Below are 21,495 nucleotides of genomic sequence, written 5' to 3' on the forward strand. Positions count from 1 at the left end.
AGAGTGGAGGTATGTGTCCAACCAGTCTTTAAGACTGACGACCTTATGATGATGAAAAAAAAACTAAATATTTTTATAAAAAATTCTAAAATTAACATGTCACGCAATCATGCTAGCAGATCACATATTCAAGGCCGTCATTTGAATATGTATGTTACTTCTAATGATACAATTCTTGAACCTACTACAGTAATTAGGCGTCCGGCCAATAATTACTTTTTATGGGTACAATTTTTAATACAGTTAAATAATTAGCGCCTAAAAAATATTAGGGCTACTAAAATGATGAATTAGGACAACTTATTCAATATCTATACAACTTTATTTATATATAATCGTCGTTAGGCTAATATACTGTATGCAACAAAAAGTAAAATGCAATGCTTATTAAATTTGTGAGTAAAATTCTCAGGAACGAGAGAGGTCAATTCTCAAAACACAAGGGTCTGTCCAGGGTTTCGCCCACGTACAGTGGCGTACATTTAAATCATCGTCGTTATGCCAAGTTCGCTGGGTAGTGAATGAAACATTGATACATTTTTAATTAACACAAGCCGAAATGTAATTATTGTAAACGGTATGTAATAATCAAAAATAAATAATAAGGATAAGAAGTGTTATCGTTAAGGATTATTAAGAAGCACGACGATACAAAAATCGAAAAAATTGATCAGAATTATTTTTAAAACATATGTAGATTGTATTTATTTTCCTGTTCAAATATTTAAAAATGTATATTTCTTCGAGTATCCAGCTAACTTTGAATAGGAAGATTTAAATGTACATACGCCTCTGCTTGTATGCGAAAGCACTGTCAGACCCCTCTGTTCCGAGGGTTGACTTGCCTCTTTTCTAAGAATTTTACATCAACAAATTTTAAACAGGCTCTACCAATAAAAGCACATTATTATACCAACCTAATAACAAGAACTTTGGATATTAAAAATTCTTATTAAATTTATGTTTATATTAGAGCTAGAACATCCTTCATCATTTACTATTTCAAAACAGTAATCTAATCTAGGTCTACCTCTACTCCTCTTTTTGTTAAAAATTACTGAATTCTGCTCTCCTTTTTTTTTCAAAGATGGGCTATTTTTGGTTACGTAATAGTAAGTTACGGTAGGCTAGGTTGTTATGAAAATGAATTTATTTGAAAAAGTCACTGGACATAAAAATCTTATCTTATCTGAACTCGTAGAAGTTATGAGAAAAATTGATTTTCACCGATGAGCCCTAAAACACTTGTTTCGTAACAAAATACTGATTGCATATAAAATTAGGACGAAAGTGATGATAGATATAGTTATGAAGACTAGAAAAACTTTGGCGGTTGTTGTAGAACAAGTTCACTTCAGTCCCTGAAGAAGGTAACCTTGTTACCGAAAAGTGCTCCGGACAATGTAAAGTGTCGTGTTTTGGCGTTGGTGTTTTGAGCTATTTTGTTTGTTCTATAGATATAGTTGTATATATGTTAGCGGAGGGTGGAATTTATGTTGGCGAAGGGTGGAATTTTCCTGTTCGTAACCTGATTATATAAGGGCAGAGAAGAAAGGGCCATCTGGAAACGCACGCATAGACGCAAGATATATTTGCGCAACAGGCACTTATCCTGCACCCTGCAGGGGCAATGTGGGATAGTCAGTCGGAGAAGTACGGATAAAAACCTTTGTATCTACTAAGTGTAAACGGAGTAGAAATAAATTGTTGAAATTGAGCGTTGTTATTAGTTAATAGTTAGTGGTCTTAAAATCAACAACAATAGTATCTTTACATATATTCGATTGCTGCACAATTCTATCTTTTTTTTGGCGTACATAATACCATAAAGTACCTCCGCGATGCAACGATCTTGCTTTGCGCGATGCAACGATTGAAATGTTCATGCACGAAGATTTTGAAGATCCGACCTGCTCGCCGTGCACGCTCATCGGCCGGCCGCCCACAGTTTCGTCGCGTATGGTTTACGCGGTGCAACGGTCGGAATGTTCAAGTCCGAAGATTTCGACGATTCAATCTGGCATTTATTAATATAACAATTAATGCGATAATTTGTAAAACTGCCCGTGATCTGTTTAATTTTTCTTGCCTTTCGACAGGGCGTTCTTTTGAAGGTTAATTCTGCCCACAATACCTTAATCAAGAAACATGGGTGCGGAATCAATTTATTATTATGTTAATAATTAGAAAAAGTTTTGCTAATTAAATGTGTTATAAATAATGATAGCGATTTTTGGCATTCTGTAAACTTTTTGTCTTTCTGTATACTGTATAATTACAATACATAAGCACATGGTAGCGGTTTGATCACAGGAGTTGGAGAAAACTTACAATAATAATGATAACTATCCTGTGACTTTCCGCTTTTATTGATTTACAATTAATCCTTAGTAGGTACCTCAAGTCTTAGAATTTGTTCTCAAGTTACGCAGTATGCAACCAAACACACAGTAGTTTATAGAGCCGCTGCTATTATGTACATAAGTAGATACACACTTATATGTAGATATGAGTCCTCCTGACAAGGCTTTCACCTACTTTTCACAACATTATTTTATTGTCCATAGTTCATATTGACTATGTCCATTTTACAGTAATAATATGTACCCGAATAATCATAACGCAGAGTAGAAGTTCGTGTGGGATGTAACAAATGAATTTCTTCTTTTTTTTTCTATTTGCAATTTGATAGCGGTAAATCATGAATAATCAATTAATTATATTCTGCATGTTGGATTCCAATGCAAACGTAATTGAATCATTTGCTAATCTGAAACAATGGCACGGCGTGTTAAATTAATTTACAAAAAATAACGTTATTGACTGATTGTTACGAACAAATCGATTAAATTTCTCGTCATAATGAAGTCATCATTTCATAGTTGCACTTGCATAAAAGCACTTAAGACAATTGAACTCTGCAGTTGCAGGTTCATGTTCATATAGTAATTTTATGTATGTGAGTATTTATTATTATTTCATTTCCTGGTGCTTAGTTTGTTGAATACGTATTCAAATTTAATGCAGGGTTTTAATAATTCTGAATTGTTTAGATCAAATGAAAGATTACTATCCTATTTAGGAACGCTACACCTCGAATTTTTCTGGACTATTGTATCTTAAAATGAAGAAAACGCTTTTTGTATCTGGTATTATTAATTTGAAGCTAGCAGAGGATCATGGTTTAAAAAAATAATGATCCACCAAATCATCAAGGCTACTTTCAAATCGACGATGTATTAGAAAATAGGTACTCGACAAAGTCGAAACTTTTGTAGGACTTTCACCAAGGCCTTAACAGACTATCGACCCAAACCAAGATGGTCTCTTGCTCTTGATCCAAGGCCGTGGTAAAATAAATTGAGATGAACCACCAGTTACTTCCGTCGTTTTTGTGACGAGGAAGTGGAAAGTGCTAGCTGAATGCGTTATTAGAAATAAATGTTACCCCCCGTGACGCCATGGGATTGAAAGGGATTCAAGCTGATTCAAACGTTCATGGCCATCGTTGAGTTCTTCTTCCTAGGGTTGAATCGAAATGTTCAAAGTAGAAATGGTGCACTTATCATATAATTTCGAATATGTAATGTCCTGGTTTCGTAGGCATTACATTACTGTCGATTTATTTTATAATATACCTCTCTTAAGCGACCTGTGAAGCGGACAGGCGCGATTTGTTTGACTTCTTTTTGCCGTGGTGTTGGTCGCATGTAATGCCGATCCACGTTCCACGCGCCGCGCCGTGTAATACGACCTTTATACTTACACGGATCAAATTTGATAACCACTTTTACTGATAATGCTCAAGAAAGAACGCGCCAGGAAGTTCTTTCACGCTGCAGGCTGCGAATACCCCTTTACACAGAGCGTAGATTGGAATTCTATGCTCCGGCTGAAAGGTTAGCATAGACAGTACACACCGCGCAGCAAACGTCGCTGCACGTACCGCACTGTTGCCAACCTACTACAGGAAGAAATCCCACGCGCAGGTCCATAAAATTCCTCCAACTTATTACTATTATTATTTTTTAATTCGTTAATTTAATCGTTTATTCGAAGAAAAAAATATAAATATTTCTGTAAACATGGACAAAACTCAAACATTTATTTTTATTAGTTTTAACATCTGTTTCTGATCTGTTGACCGGTCACTCTCAAGATGATAGCTGATACGTAAACAATATACAATTCAAAAGAGTGCAAGACAATTTATTGTAGAGACTTGAGCAGGTACCTGCAGGCTGCACCAGTAGGCTTAAACACACGTCGGTGCCGTATATCAACCGTTTCATCATACATCGTTATACGATTATACCTGGCAAAATTTTACGTTTACAATTACAAAAATGAGCTCCTTCATAATATAATATCAGGTCAACAAAATCAAACAAAACCAACCAGAAAATGCCAAATTACAAAAAATCCCGCGAAAATAAGGAAAAATCCCTTTATCCCTCGTGAACGTCAAAAATCCCTCGAAGTGGCAACACTGACGTACCGTGTAAAGTTCATTTTGCACGACTCGTAAATTGCCAATCCACGCTCCGTGTAACGAATTCGGCGCGGCCTGTTGCGAACAGGCGCGTCCTGGTGGCTCCTTTAATTTCTTTGCCGGCAGCGGCGGGCGCCTGGAATGCCGATCCACGTTCCATGTACCGCGCCGTGTAACATGACCTTTACACTTTCCCGGACCAAAATTCAAAAGTTTTTGAGAGTTTGGTTGGTTTAGGAAAATGTTTAGAGAAGCTAGTGTTATTTTAAAGACGTGGTCAATCGTGAGACAATATAAATAGAAATAATGCCCACAAAGAAATGTGTAGTTTCTATGTTCGATGATAGTTTTGCCTTACCTGTATTCCTGGACGTATCAAAATAAATACTTTTTTTTTGCTTGTATTTTTACCCACATTTCAACAAGGAATTATTCTAAAATCCACAAACGTTATCATTATATACCTACATTTTATGTTAATTATGTTATTTAATTATAATTATTTTGATCAAATAAATGCAATTTTCGTGTAATATACAATTGTATAATTGTTACATACAATTGAAAGTGAAAGTATGATTTGTCCACCACGGAGATAGGGTGACAGTATTTTAAAGTTGAAATGACCTTGCATAGGAAAAATATTACGAGTTTCTAGTAAAATACTACATATCTTGAATTATTATTCTAAATTTGAACGGTATCCTTGTCGGTTCGTATAAAATTTTATATTCTATACCTACGTATACATAGGGATATGCAACCAACAATATACGTCAAACATTAATTTCATTAGAATGTATGCAACCAAATATACATCCGAATTAATCCCGCACATTTTTTTGTAATTTTTGAATACTATATCTGTCGAAATTATCGTATTGCAGGTGCGCTTGTAACTTTCATCTTATAATTAGCCGTTAAAATAGAAATGTAATTGTAGAATATTAAGTTATGGAAAGAGATAAATCTGTATGATCTGATTACAAGACAAAAACCTTTTCATTCGTTGTTATTTTCCAAACTGCGTTAAATATCGGATAAAATTTTAGAAAACCTATTTCAAACATTTTTTGCCATTTTTTTTTATAATTTTTAAGAGGAAAATGAAAATTTCGACTGTTTTGTCCATGGCTAACTGAGTGATGAACACATACACCCGAACAAACCAACGGTAGAATATTACATATTATGTATGAAGTATTTAAACCAGCTTTAGAATATTTTATTTTCGAGCTTAAAAGCTCACCCCATTAACCACAGCGAATTTATTTGAGCGGACACGTGATATTTCACCCGCCTAAATGGAAGCATTTTCAACGTAAACCACGTATCCGCTCAGAAAGTTTGTTGTGGTTAATTGGGGTGAGTCTCTTTTCAACCGACTTCAAAAAAGGAGGTGCTCAATTCGATTGTACTTTTTTTGGGTGTTACACGATTTCTTCGCCAGTTGTGAACAGATTTTCGCGGTTCTTTGTTTATTGTTTAGGTATGTTATATTTTTGGGGTGGCCCCATTTAAATTTGAAGAAAATATTCTACCTCTAAACGTGTAAAATTAGGATGTGATTAACGTGTTAATTTCGGTCGATACATTTGTATTCATATAGGCTAAATGTACAAGTCGGTTTTTATACCTAATTATAAGTGTATTCAAATTACATATATACCATTTCCATCATGCTATTGTAAGTATATTATAGAGATCTAGATAAAGTGACATTATAATATTACAGCAATTACATTTCCAAAAAATGTATTCGTTATCAAAATTTTCTAACAATATTCATGAAAATCGCCAGGAAGTGCAAACAAAATATGCGGGTTATTAAATATATTACCAAAATAAAAATGGAAGCGGTACTGACAGGTCAGTACTGTATGAAAATAAATAAAAGTGAAACTAAAATACTGGTATGCAAGGGAAGAAAAAGTAGGGAAAGAGCGAATATAAAGATAGGAGACGAAAAATTAGAAGAAGCGGCTGATTTTAGCTATCTAGGAAGTCAGATAAGTCGGGAAGGAAGGAGTAGTAGGGATATAAAGCATAAAGCAGATGATAGCGCAGGGTCAGTCGCCTTTAATAAAAAGAAGTCACTTCTATGCTAGCGAAAGGTTTATTTAGAAATTCGAAAAAGGATGTTAAAGATGTATGTTTGAAGCGCGACGTTGTACGGGTGCGAAACATGGACAGTGAGCGCGGCGGAAAAGAATAGGTTAGAAGCCTTCGATGATGATGGTAGAAAAGGTTAGAAATAAAGAGGTATTAGAAAGAATAGGAGAATAGAGGACTCTATGGTGGAAGTCAATAAAAAATAGGCGAAATAGGTTGGTAGGACACCTTCTCAGACATGAAGGTTTAGTCAGACATATTAGAGGCAGAAACAGGAGTTAGGAGGGGTAGACCTAGATTAGATTACTATTCGCAAATAGTTAAGGATGTGGATTGTTTTAGTTTTAGGAAAATGCGAAGTTTAGCTCAGGTTATAAAAGAGTGGAGGTAGGTTTCCAACCAGTCTTAGGACTCACGACCTTATGATGACGATTATGATTACCAACATGCCAATTTTTATGTTTCTCTGAAAATTGACTCTTATTTCATAAGGGTTGCGTTTTTTCTTCCTTTTAAAAGGACGGAACTCTAAAATTATTTATAAAAACATGGACAAAACTCAAACATTTATTTTTATTAGTTTTAACATCTGTTTCTGATCTGTTGACCGGTCACTCTCAAGATGATAGCTGATACGTAAACAATATACAATTCAAAAGAGTGCAAGACAATTTATTGTAGAGACTTGAGCAGGTACCTGCANAGCTACGGCCTTAATAATGAAAAAGTATAGCAAACTGATAGAGACAGTGAACTAAGTAAGAGGTCGAGGCCGTTCCGCTGAAGTCTAGGTCAAGTTCGATCTCGTACCCTACCTCTCGTAGAATGACCTTCTTTCAGTTAAATATGAAGCATGTGGAAAATTTATAAATAGCGCCCATGTGCTCTTTAATTTATTAATAAGCACGGGTCAAGTATTAATAAGCACGGGTCAGGTATTAATAAGGTTTATCTAGCACTAATCGTTAAACAAATAATAAATAACACGTGATTTTTCAGGAAAAAAACTTTACGGCTACAAATCGTAAGACTGAAATTGTACTAAAAAAATTTATAATCTTTATATACTGATAATCACTGGAAATCGTAGCTAAAATTAGTGAGGGTGTTACTTCAAAAAATAACAATGATTGGTGTATCATTTTTATAGGTTTGGGAGTAGCTACTGATAATAAGCTTCAGTATTACAAAGAAAAACGTATTCATTATATTAAATATTATTATCGATAATGCCAAATGAAAATAGGGTGGTCAGTGTCTTTTATACATAAGCTGTCACTGTTGATAATATCATTTTTGTGATTAAGATACAGTGGATTTCATTAACTACGACCTTGGTTATAGCTACTACCATTGTGCTATAGCGACGTCACACAAGTCCCTTGAATTTAAAGCACACTTTAGCACAAAATTCATGTGGTTATAGCAACTTCGGATGTAACGCCTAGTTCGAGTGTAGCGACTGTTTTTAATGAATAATTTTTAACAAATCCCTAGTGATCCCATGCAGATATAGCGACCTAAGTCAGCCGCTAAAGACACAAAGAGCTTTCTTATCTTTTGTTTACATTCACACAAGTAGTGACTAGCAACTGTGTTTAGGAAACTTTTGAGTAAGTGTGACTTCCAGATGTACATTTACTGTTCAAAAAAGGCGAAAATTGTTTCTAAATTGAAAAAAAGTGTGTGTATCTCCCTTAACTTTGCCTGTAACGACTTCTGGATATAACGACGAAATTACAGTGGTCGCTTCGTTGTCGTTATACCCGAAATCCACTATATGTATTAAACATGTATTGTACATTACATAAATAATACAATGAAAATATAATACACTTACTTAATGTTTCAGAATTAAAAATTATTTTTTGTAATCCTTCAAACTATGCATATAAAATCAGGGTGTCGAGTGTCGACCGACCTAGAAAACCTAAAACTTTCCGGAAATTTACTAGAAGTAATCAATAAACAATAATTGTTCTTTTGTTTAAAGTTGTATTAAAATTCAACTGTAAATATAATAGTATGCATGTTATAGGTATGTACCTAAATAAGTTTTTTCTTTGTTTACAGAATTCCGGATATGGGTTAGACAAATTCTCGATGGTGACCAGGCGTCATTCAATATTATAGGTAGGCAAAAGTTTTTATTGATGCAAAAATAATTAAAAGTCTTAAGGAGTAAAATTAATTACCTATGTCAAAATTTAAAAACTCCAGTTGTATTTTCATACCTTTCTTTTATTGTTTATTTTCAATAAATCTTAACCCATTTCGATTTCGACCACTATTAAATAAATCTGTATGTATCTATTTACAAAAAAAAAACAAAGTTATAAGCGAAAGTTTGCTAAATCAACGGTATCGTTGTTTGTTTTTAATTGATCAGCATATCTCCATTTTAACTTTTAAAGTTTTTTCTTCCAAATTATGTGATTGTAACGGTAACGTAATAGCTAACCGTTAACTTAATAATTACCGTAGTCTTATTATTTTCGTACTGTTATGTTGTAAGTTCGTTGTAACGAGTTTTGTGACATAAATGTAGTATAAAAATAGTTTATGCTATCTCTACATTTAATGTTCAACGAATGCGAAAAAAGAAATAGTATATCAGCATGACAAAGGTATACATATTTCTTATTTTTGAATTGTACTACAATTATTCGCCAATTTGCCACCAACTCTAAAAATTTGTCGCTTCAGTTGATCATTGACAAATAGAAGGCGCGCACATGACATCTCGAAATAGAAATGGCATAGCAAAATTTATCTTTATTATTTTATCGAGAGTCCAGATCGATATAATCAGCGAAGTACTCTTGAAGAACCGTTAAGCTGGCACTACACATACCATATTTGGAAGTATTTTGTCGCGAATTCAGTCTCTATAAGGGCCATAATTTGTCGCTAAGAAAAAGAACTTACACAATTTATCGCAAGTCCAGACGATCAGGGAAAAACTATTGAAGTGCTGTTAAGCTGGAAAAGTGCCATAGCATACTCGCACAATTCTCGAAATACAAGTGAAGTTGAAAAATACAGTGAAGATCATAATTTGTCGCTAAAAGAATGGCATTTTTACCCATTTTCCCGCGAATCCAGCCTCGAGATAATCAGCGAAAAACTATTGGAGGGCTGCCAAAATGGAAAACTGCACATAGCATATTTAGAAAAATATTTTGTCATGAGTTCGGTCTTGCACATAACATATCTCTAAGTAGAATATTAAGTTATGGAAAGAGATAAATCTGTATGATCTGATTACAAGACAAAAACCTTTTCATTCGTTGTTATTTTCCAAACTGCGTTAAATATCGGATAAAATTTTAGAAAACCTATTTCAAACATTTTTTGCCATTTTTTTTTATAATTTTTAAGAGGAAAATGAAAATTTCGACTGTTTTGTCCATGGCTAACTGAGTGATGAACACATACACCCGAACAAACCAACGGTAGAATATTACATATTATNGAACATAACGTATCTCGAAATAGAAATGACGTTGAAAAATACTGTGAGAGTCATAATTTGTTGCTGAAAGATGGTATGGAAGTTTTACCCATTTATTTGGAAATATTTTGTGACGAATTCTGTCGCTATAAGTATAAGAAAAAGAACTTACACAATTTATCGCAAGTCCAGATAATCAGGGAAAAACGATTGAAATGCTGTTAAGTTGGAAAACTGCCATAACATTCTCGCACATATCTCGAAATAGAAGTGACATTGAAAAATATTGTAAAGCTCATAATTTGTCGCTAAAAGAATGGCATTTTTACCCATTTTTCCGAGAATCCAGCCTCGAGGTAATCAGCAAAAAACTATTAGACTCGCTGGAAAACTGCACATAACATATTTGGAAATATTTTATTCAGGCTCGCACATAATATATCTTCAAATAGAAATTGCGTGGAAAAATACTGTAATTTGCTCATGACTTTGTTTATTAAAAATTTGAAATATTCAATTTTTCATAGGTAATCAAAAAAAAACTTGAATTCAAGATTTGGTAATTATGCATTGTCGCATGCATCTGGTTTTTTGACCATTAAAAAGCTAGAAATATATGAATTTGGTACAAAAATGTTCTATTTTACGGCTGATTTATGAAAGAAAATAGTAGAATAACAGTTTTAACAATACCTTCCTCCCTAGCACCTTCCTACTACTGTTCTACTGTCAGTTATTCTAATTTATCTACTGTTAATTATTTTCCGATTTTTGTGTCGTAGAAAATAGTTATAAAGTGCATTTTTTTAAGCATTCAAAGTTATAATGCTATAAGAACTATTAATTTTTTTCAATTTCTGTATTTTTTTTTTTATATAAATCCGCCGTCAAAAGAAACAATTTGAAAAAAAAATGCAAAAAAGTTGCTTTTTCGATTTTTTATCCTTAAAAAAGCAGGTGACCGTGAAAGTATATGATTACCCAAATTTTTAATTGCTTCCAAATATATTAAAGACAACACTTTATTTTTCTTTTATGCAGTAAAAGAAGCTAAACATTCGTACGTTGAAATAAAATAAAACATCCAAGCAATTGAGCAACAACGTGTCTAACTAGCCAACGCGATCTTCTGGAAAATAAAATTTTTTGATGAAATTATTCGATTTCATTCACTCGTAAAATTTAAAACACAACATTCCGTTTTGACAGTTCATAATTAAACGTGAAAGTCAAATTTACTTGTATATTTCACCGTAATTTCTTGTTACTGCATAAAATCGGTCACATTTTCTTGTACATTCACGTTGTGTAAAAGGCTGACTACTATTTTATGTAGATCATACGATTAACCGAAGGTAAGAATAAAAATATAATTGCTGATTAAGTGCCGTGTTCATTCCAGTTCTATTAAAGATATTTTTTCGTTTTTTAGAGCTTTGGGGGCGATGGATAAAGAAAATGGTGAACAAACAGAAGGTGGTTCAAGCTCCAATAAAATCTCCAGTGCCCCCGACACTTTACTGGATGCTGCAAGTTTGTTTGGTAAGTTATTTTTCTCTGCCTTTTATTAAAATGTAGACACGGATGAATAAAGTAGGTTATCGTCTTAAAGCAACGCCTGCTCTATTATACCAACTTTGCCAAACAGCGGAAAATCACGTACCTCTATTCTAATAACGTACAAACAGATTCTGTTTGGAAAATGCCATTTTCTATTTGTCCTGCATTATTTTTTTATATTTCGTACTTTTGGTTTCTTGTATTTTGTACCTGCTAATTGTATTTGAAGACCTTTTTTCTTAAACTTAAATAAAAAGTTATTTCATTTAATACTACAGTGGAGTACTCTTGAAGAACCGTTAAGCTGGCACTACACATACCATATTTGGAAGTATTTTGTCGCGAATTCAGTCTCTATAAGGGCCATAATTTGTCGCTAAGAAAAAGAACTTACACAATTTATCGCAAGTCCAGACGATCAGGGAAAAACTATTGAAGTGCTGTTAAGCTGGAAAAGTGCCATAGCATACTCGCACAATTCTCGAAATACAAGTGAAGTTGAAAAATACAGTGAAGATCATAATTTGTCGCTAAAAGAATGGCATTTTTACCCATTTTCCCGCGAATCCAGCCTCGANTGTATGACGCCTGGTTAGTATGACGCGTTTGTCATTTCCCTTCTATGTCATTATAAGCGGATTCGGTAAATGCCTAGATGATGGCCCCCCATCCCCCTTTGGGGCTGGGTGGGATCGAAAGAGGTGGTCTCCCCTACCACTGTACCATAAAAAGTTCGTGGCGGTCTCACCCCCTTCGGGGGTGGGGGTCATCATCTGAACCTTTACCGCGGATTCTACTGCACTTATCGGTTATAGTATAGGTAATAATTTTAATGGTTGTTTTAACATAAGAAAAAACCCAAGTATAGAATGACTTTTACAAAAAACTATTCAAAAAAGCATTCTTAAAAGTATCCATTACAAGGAAAAACAAACATGAATTCTATTAGAAAACAATTTATTGTAGCAATCAAAATAGTATATGCAAATCCATATTAACTTATAAGCCAAGTAAGCTATAGCTTAATAATATTTACTTCCTCATAATTGTATTTCAGTTCAGCAATTAGTTTGATAATATCCCTTACAACATGACAATCAATACACTACAAACAAATACAGATGTGCATATAAACCTATTGCTTACAATCCCACTGTCTTAGAAGCCTCCAAAAGAACTTCTGTGGATATGCAAGGCGTTTACTTTTCACTGTTAATTGTACTTCAGTTCAACACTTTCATAAAATACGTGTTTTGGAAAATGTATAAATGTCTTCAGTAAATTACAATACCGTACAGCAAAATCCGAAATTTCTTTTCAAAACTTTAAAATTATAAAAAATAGCTACAATTTGTCATTTGCAAAAAATAGCTAGGCATACATATTATTTGCAAGAAACATTACAGTATAAGCTGTTTCTTATTTTGTCTGCTTTTATTACTGGTAAATGTTAATATACGATGATGGACTAGAGTGTTATGTTTGCGAAACTAAGATAAATGTCTTATATCGAGGGGCATAACTCAATTGGCTACCGAATATGCGTGGTCTTTGTATATGCTCCCAATTGAGCAACGAACGAAGATCCTGAGAATTAGTAGGTATTTATACACACATACAACAATAAAAAATAGCTCAAATGGACACCGAAAAGTGGCCAACTGGACCACTGTGAAATAAGAGAATATGATCACGACAACACTCACTTGGTCCGTATTGCCTTTTCCTATCATACATTATTAAGTATGCATTTCAATGTGTGAAGCATTCAAATGCCATTTGGCACGTTTTCTTAAACATTTTCTAAGAAGATTTTGATATCATCATCGTAAGGTCGTCAGTCCTAAGACTTGTTGGACACGCACCTCCACTCTTTCCTATCCTGAGCTAATCTTCGCATTTCCCTAAAACTAGAACATCCCACATCCTTGCCAACAGTAACCTAATCTAGGTCTACATCTATTCTGGAATGATTACGATAGCTGACACGTAAAATATCTTGTAAAAGAATACAACCTGTTAAATAGCTTACGTTCAATATCCAGGATGTCCTCGTTTAATGTGATTTTTAATTAAAATTCGCCAATGTTTTGACGTATTGAGCATGTTTAAATGTTAATGTGTGGGTCTGATTGGCTTGTGAAAAGTGCTATGATCTATGGACTTCAGTTAGATTATGGGGATAAGGGCTTCCTGACTGGATAGTGTGATACGCTATGCTGGACGGGTTTAGGCTGGGCTAAGGTACAGGTGGTTGTCTTGATTAAAATGTAAATGCTATGCTCCATTTACAACGATATCCATCTGTCCAAGTTTGAGCGGGTTCACTATTACTTTTTAATAAATTATCAGATAATATGAATTTTGCTTTCTATCTGGACATTCAATGGTGGGTGCCATGTCCAATAGTATGTTAACATTTTCATATTTCACTCAGGTGTATACGCATGTCCAATGTTACCTAACGAGCTGTATACGTTTGAATTAACAATAATTATAGCAAGAATTAAATCAGTACATCTACCCACACATGGTAAACAACGAACAATACGTTTCTCAATATCAATTAACTCGTAAACGTTTTATGTATGCGGTTAAAATTATTGTTTTTTATATAATTTTAATCGAAGGGTTCGAAGAATTTGCTTGCAAGTGGTCAAGTAAGAACGTACGTATATGTATTTTTATTGTTTAAAAGTGCATTCAGCCGGTTTATGTTATTTGTATAATTAATATTTCGAACGAACTTATAGCAATTAATTTAGATAAGCACAGTCCACAATTCTACGCGGAAGAAAGAAAACGGAGTTCTTTTAGGAAATTAAACGTCTGTGTTTTTATTTAAGAGATTTTGTTGAACGTTTAAAGCTTTTAATGAGGAAATTGTAAGTTTTCATTTGCGCAATGTAACTACTTATATATCTAGGCCCGTTATTTAGAAAACTTTTTTTACAGCATTTCTTACATGTGATTTTCTAAATTTTTGTGGTACTGAGATTCTTTGACTTCATATTACATTGAATTTAACATTGTAGATCGAAAAAAAAAAAACATGTTCTCCCATAAATTCAAACTGCAAATTCCTGTAGTCTATAAATTAACAGAATTTTAGCTTCAGTAGTTTTGGAGATAAGGAGGGCGGNGGTCAATTTTCATCTCTTTTCTTAATGACCTTAAACTTGTTTGTTTTAAAATTATAAAAAAAAAAGTATTTGAGACCCTTACAACAAGCCCTTTCATTCGATATGTCACACGGTACAGTTTGCAAAACTTTTTTTTAAACTTCCTATTGACCTCCCAAGAATAACCCCCATGTATAAAATTAATTTATTTACTTTATGCGTCCGTGTTTAGGTCTCAGAAATTCGTATGTGTACTAAATTTCAACTTAATGGGTCCAGTATATTTGAAGCAAATTGACTATGACAGATGGACAGAGATTGATTCCGCTTTTCACTCGGACGTACGGAACTAAAAATTAGGTCTTGGTGCAGAGGTTATGATTTGCCCGGCCGGCGTTATTTAGAGAGGACTTAATAGTCATGTCCAGTATTGGTTTTTTACTTTCGGTATGCCGCTTGTACAACCCCTGCCAGCTTCTGTAGTTGGTATCCTTTTAGGAGACGTAGATAACGAAGCTCATGATCCACATCGAGGGATGTTACACCCTCGTTACTATAGGAAGTCCAATCTAAAAGAAGTGAAATAATTCGAAGTGGTCTGTATGTAGCATCGTGCTACAGATGGCGTTCTCTGCGCCATTTGTAGTATTTTCTAAATGGAGTGAGTTAGAAACTCTACAAAGAAATAGAAGATAGCCCTGCGGTAGTGCACACGGCAATTTTTTGGAGTGGAGAAATTATTGCCACCGTTCCCCCCCACTGATGTACATTAAATCCTACACATTAGTCGACCCCCCCCCCCGATTGGTTAATGCAGCCTACCGTCATCTTAAACTTAGCCTAGTAAACAAATGCACTTTTAAGCAAACAGCATATTTTCTGCCGCTCCTGATTTTTGCCTCAACTGATCAAACAGAGTGTAGAACCTCATATCTTCTTTCATTAATTGGATGAACCCAAATCAGTTTCTTTTCATTCGACGACGGAATAACAATAGCGCTAAAAGGTTCTCTCTGTACATTTCAAACCACAGAAGTAATTAATAATTTGAACAACACAATTTTATTAAAATGAGTTAGTTTAAAAAAAATACACTGCAAAACTTGTATAACGGCTACCGATTTTTTTTTTGCCCAGAAGAGACAATAAAAAAATCTTTGCACACTAGTCTCTTCTCTGCGCGCTGCTTTCCTGAGGATAAACGACTCCATCGGTGGACTCACCAGGAGAACCAATTCTAGACCACAGCCGAATATCGAGCTCCTTTCAGTTTCCTGGCGCAACTTAATTTTTTTTGTTACTGTGTAAAGTAATCGAAAATTATTATTTCATTGGAATAATTGCATTATTAGTTAATTACAATATAACTCTTATTACTTAATTATAATATACTCAATTGAACTGTTTGCGATGTTTTTTTTTTGCGGTTTTGAATCTGTGTTTAGTTAAAACAGATTCTATTTCTTTTTTCAGCTTATTGGCCTCGAAGCGAATCTAGTGGTGCAGCTGCAGCAGCTGCGGCTGCCAACGCGGCCAATCTTTTTGCGGCCACGGGAGGCGCATACGGCCTGGCACCCCATCCCTCTTTACCGTTCGGAATGTTGCCTCCAACTTCCAGCAGAGGAATGCCCTCGTATCCAACAGCCACAAGCGCTGCAGCCGTCTATAGCAATGCTTACTCAAATACACTATCGGTTGCAGCAAGTCAAGCCGCGAGTTTGGGGATACCCGCGGCCAGTAAGTGTACAATAATTGAATAATTGCAGTTACTCGTAAAACTCACGACTTATTGGCTAACTGAACCTAAGCCTATTCAGAGACCTGTAGGCCCTGTTCTTTATTTCCACCTGTATTACTAATTATAACAAAAAAGGACGAGACGTCCAGGTTTAATAAAACATTTAACTAATTTAATTCTAATATTAGTCTATTTTGGAAATAAATATACATTATTTTTTTTTGTTTTGTTTAGGTGCTGCATGGTGGTCCATGGCATCACATTTGGCAGCTCAGGACTACCTTGCCCGTTTGCAAGCTTCAGGTCTAAATTTTCCTGGTTTACCAAATCCTGCCGATTTACCTTATTCACCCTTATCCTTGTCCTCTCTCACAGGTTATCCTAAGGCTAAGACATCGAAAAATTCTTCAACTTTATCCTCCACAGCTTCACTGCCAAAGCATCAATCGTCATCTGTCGGAAATACGTTGGTAAAGTCGCAAAAAACCCCCGCACATTCTATCAATTATTCATCAAGCTCAATGAAATTGAATGATGGGAGGACAGAGCAGTCAATTTATACTAATACGCCGATGCCATCTAGTAGAAATAATACTGCAACTAGTAATTGCGGTAAGTTTTATTATTTTCCATTTTTTATATAATAGGTAGTTTTTATCGGTACAAATAATTATTACAATCATTATCTATATTATTTTTTATACTTTTTTACTTGTAATGTTGTACTGCGTTTATAAACTAACGACTTCGTTTTACTTTCCACAAAACAATAACAATAGCAATAATCAAACGCAAAGTAGCCTTTAAAAATGTATAAAACAAAAAACATCTTCGTGTTGTTTTGTTTTGTACACATTATTGAGACAACTAATTAAGAAAACAGTTTGACAATTGTTCTAACCTTAATTTTAAATAATAAAATGGATTTTATATATTCATAAAGTTAAATATAAGTTGAAAATTTTAGAATCAAGTGTTACAAATTGCTTACTCACTTTTTTTTTGTCAAACACAGTACATGTTTTTCTTAACTTAATAACGAAATACATATTCCAGCTTCGTCTTCTTCAAAACTGCCTTCTAATCCTGGTCTAACGATACAGCCCAGTATGCGAATTCCAACTAGTGCCAGTTCTAGTACCATAACAAGTAGCAGTGGTAACAGTAACGCCGATAGAAGAACATCCAAAGTTAACGAATACGGTTATCTAAAAAATGTAGAGAAACCAAAAAGTTCAAGTCCAAAAATATCACCCTCAACCGCTAGTATTTTTACCAATCCACTCAGTTTGGCCAATAACATAGATAAGAATAGTATTAACTCTAACAATTCTCCAAGTCCAGGCCTTTCTTCTGGATTCCCACCTAGTATTTTAAGGTAAATATTAAAAAAAAACTATCAGTTTTTCTTTGTAAATCTCAATACTCAATGAAAATCCGACTTTTTAATAGAAAAAAGATTAATGTTCGTACATAGAAAAGCAAAATTTAAAATGTTGTGTTTTCCGGGATGAGCTACAAAGGACTTTGTCAACCAGATTGGTAATTAGGAAAAACTTGCAGTGCAATAATGATTCCTGGCTTTGGTTCGATTTGTTGACAGACTTCAATAGAATGGCAACAAAATTAAATACTTAGCGAACCATCAAACTCGGCGCATTAATCAAATTTTCATTTGAATTCGTATCGTATATTAATTTTCCACATCAAACAGCCAATACATTACCGTTTAAAATAGAAAATAGGTAGCATTTTTAGAAACATTTAAAATGTTGCCTATTTATTGTATGTTCCTATGTTAAAAAAGCCAATTTTTATTGTGTACTTAGAAGTTTAATCATCTTCAAACAATAGCTTTTCTCACATTATTTATTTGTTTCTTTATCTAGTTCAGCATTAGAAGGAACAAGGTAATTATTATCATTTAAAATGAATGATAAATTTATTTTAAACTTGACTCATTGTCAGTTATTTATCGCTTATTATCAGTACTTTCATAAATTTATTTACCTGCTTAGTAGGAAAGATTACTAGTTTATATTTTTGAGTGCATTTTTGACGTTTCTCGCCTTCACAATGGAACATCTTTTTTGTTTCCTAGTGATCCAAATTCAATACTGGGTGGAGTTAGACTTCCGCCCGATACGGAAATTATCAAATACACTTCATCTATAGTCGGTCCAAAAATACCGGGCACAACGAATAGGGGCCGAAAAAAGACAATTTCTTTGGATCCACCTTGTGTTAGTGTACATCCTTCGCATGGCATTTTTGGTATGGAGAAGACTGCTAAACGTCCGAAATTGAATGTAAGTTTTATTTTAATTATTCGTATGCCATTTTGAATATATTTATATGATCATGTTTTGTTTGTTAACTTCATTTCGTACATTGTTTTTTAAGATATTTAATCAAGAAATGAAAGAACCAAGCAGCACACCGCCTTCCGTTTTGGGTAACGATAAAGTTGAAGTCATAAAATTACAATCAACGAACGGTAGTCCAGGTATCTCGCCGTTATCTCTCACAACTAACTCTAGTTTTGGAGATAGTTCCTCTGATGCACCCCTTAATTTATCATTGAAACCTGCAGTCACATCGTCCTCTAACCTCTCCAGTTCTTCGCTCAATTCCCTCAGCAATATGTCTGCGAACATTGGCATGGACAGGATATGTAAGTACAAAATTCTCACACTTCGTTTTGTTATTGCCTTTTAGAAATGCAGTAAAATCTGGTTGTACGATGTGCACATGTCAAATAACAATTATAGCTCGAAGGAAACCTGGTCCGAAACCTCGTCGTGTAATTCAGGCTCCTACCCATCTACCTCCAGGTGCTCCAAGCGCTTCCTTGCAGCAGTTATTTGCAACAGCGGATTCTCCCCGCCCGCCGAGTCGCAGTGACGAAATCATTCAATTTTACAGCGGTAGTACTACTACAACAACTGTATCAACAACAACTACCACCATAACTACAACAAATTCTATTACTACCACAGTTTCTTCCCTTGCCACCTTGTCTTCTTCTGCTTCAATAATTCCCATGCACAAAGATGGTCGGCCCAGGAACCTTGGACGAGGTGTTAGTAAGCCGAAAAAGAACACCGTAGCTTCCTTGTTAGCACAAAGCAGAGCTCTAGGTATGTTCTTTTTTTTTATTGGGTAATCTTTTAATGTAGAGTAGTGATAGTAAACTTAAAGCCCTATTTTTTGAAACAAATTGTATGTACATACATATTTTTCTTATAGACCAGTGTATAATTTTATAGTTCCAAAAATGTGTTTTCTATTAAAAAAAAAAGTTGTATTTCGTACCCCTTGACCATTAATAATATTTTCTATTACCCCCGTCTCGAATAAATAACATTCAGTATATATGAAATACGTTTACTATTGGATGCGTTTCTCATTTTTGTCTTTACAATTCGCAATTTCTCATTTCAGGCATAAAGCCTATGCCAATATTAGATCCTAATACGTCCATGAATCAGCAAATATCGTTATTAAAATCAAATATTTTGGCAGCCCAGCAGTTAATGGTAGAGGTAGGGGGTGACGAAAAAACTTTTAATAAGTTATTACAGGAAAAAATTAAGGGTACTCTGAGCGACTCCAACTCGAGTACCGTTGATGCCTCTACAGATTCTGATAATCATACCGATTCTAATCATACTGATTCTGAAATAGAAGCAGAGCCATTGTCTACGCTTAAGAAGCAAAAGCAATACGATGAGAATATGTTAAGGGTACCATTAGCAAAAGGTAAATAAAGCAATTTAATTATTTGATTATAACTTTGAACTGTTGTAATTTGTTTTAAATGGAATTTTATTTAAAGGTTGGAGACGAGAAACTATAATTAGAGGCCTTGGAAAGAATGGAACAATAAAAGGGGACATTTCATACATAGCCCCCGATTCATCTAACAAATTTAGGCAAATGTCAGATATTACTCAGGTAAAACGGCTCTCTACCTAAATTTTCTTTTTTGTCACTTAAAAGAAATTGTTTTTTTCTTAGTACTTAGATTATCATAAGGTCCCAGACTTAACAAAAGAAAATTTCACATTCAGCAGTCGGGTTATCATTGGGGACTACTTACAACCGGTTCCTGTAGGAATGGGAACTGAAGGAACCGATTGTATTAAACTAAGTGAAGAAGATGTTATTAAAAGGTAATTTACATTACACATTCATATATAAAAAAAAGTATTCGTTAAATAGAAAAACAAGTAATTATGTACGACTTTTGAGGTCCATATGGTCATTTTTTCAATATGATGGATGAAAAGAAAGTAATATTTATTTAACTTTAAAATAAACCGTTTTTTGTGAACAATATGAAATAAAAATTACGGAAACGCTTAAGCAATATGTAAAGAGTTGGCGCCTAAAGAGACAGAGAGAGAAAGGAAAAAAGTTAAGGAATACGGTTGTCAACCGTTTGATCTGATAACTTTGTTCTTGAACAACATAGAACTTACATTGTGAAATTAGTATTTTCTTGTTACTGATGTTAGATGCTATACATCATTGCATTGGCGAGTACTATAAAAATCGCATGTTTTTTTATCTGCTATTTATTTTGCTAAAGTAAGTAAAGGAGTACTATTTTCAAGCAATTCAATGATTCAAGGGTCGGTGCCTTCTGAGGTGGAGAAAATTATAATTACATTAGTATCTATAAATAAACAACGTGTAGACTAAGAGTTTATTAAAATTTATTTGTTCTTTTTTAATGATTGAATATTACAGGCTAGAAGAATTGAAAGCGACGATGCGATCGAATCTCGCAGTAGAACAACGGATAGAAGTTGCGAGAAGACAACAGGCAGCGAGAGCGCAAGCTCGTCTTGAAAAAGAACAAGCACGTATACAGAGAGAAATGGAAAGAAACGAAAAACAGGAAGCCGCTAGGAAAGAGCGAGAAGCAAGATCCCAACAAATGCTCGAGGTTTGATAATTTTAATTATTGAGTGGTTTACCTTTCTGTTTTTTTTTTATTATTTATTTATTT

At 34.2% G+C, this 21,495-nt stretch overlaps 1 protein-coding gene across 9 annotated transcripts in view; it reads left to right on the plus strand.

The window, feature by feature from the left end:
• Positions 1–21,495, plus strand: part of LOC108740196 — a 62,854-nt gene that overhangs the window by 22,026 nt on the left and 19,333 nt on the right. For 5 of the 9 annotated variants that reach the window (XM_025979089.1, XM_025979092.1, XM_025979093.1 and 2 more), the window contains exons 2-14: positions 8,678–8,737; positions 11,491–11,600; positions 16,214–16,477; positions 16,713–17,090; positions 17,535–17,856; positions 18,368–18,388; positions 18,580–18,787; positions 18,882–19,152; positions 19,250–19,618; positions 19,923–20,240; positions 20,317–20,435; positions 20,499–20,653; positions 21,234–21,292. In XM_025979089.1, coding sequence (XP_025834874.1) covers positions 11,504–11,600; positions 16,214–16,477; positions 16,713–17,090; positions 17,535–17,856; positions 18,368–18,388; positions 18,580–18,787; positions 18,882–19,152; positions 19,250–19,618; positions 19,923–20,240; positions 20,317–20,435; positions 20,499–20,653; positions 21,234–21,292 — 2,581 coding nt within the window. In that variant the 5' untranslated portion in view covers positions 8,678–8,737; positions 11,491–11,503. Of the gene's footprint in view, positions 1–8,677; positions 8,738–11,490; positions 11,601–16,213; positions 16,478–16,712; positions 17,091–17,534; positions 17,857–18,367; positions 18,389–18,579; positions 18,788–18,881; positions 19,153–19,249; positions 19,619–19,922; positions 20,241–20,316; positions 20,436–20,498; positions 20,654–21,233; positions 21,433–21,495 lie in introns of all 9 variants that reach the window. The other 4 variants (XR_003232049.1, XM_025979095.1, XR_003232048.1 and 1 more) reach the window with 4 other exon arrangements.

This window comes from Agrilus planipennis, unplaced genomic scaffold (genome assembly GCF_000699045.2).
Source record: "Agrilus planipennis isolate EAB-ADULT unplaced genomic scaffold, Apla_2.0 scaffold26, whole genome shotgun sequence".
In the NCBI taxonomy this organism is placed as follows: domain Eukaryota; kingdom Metazoa; phylum Arthropoda; class Insecta; order Coleoptera; family Buprestidae; genus Agrilus; species Agrilus planipennis.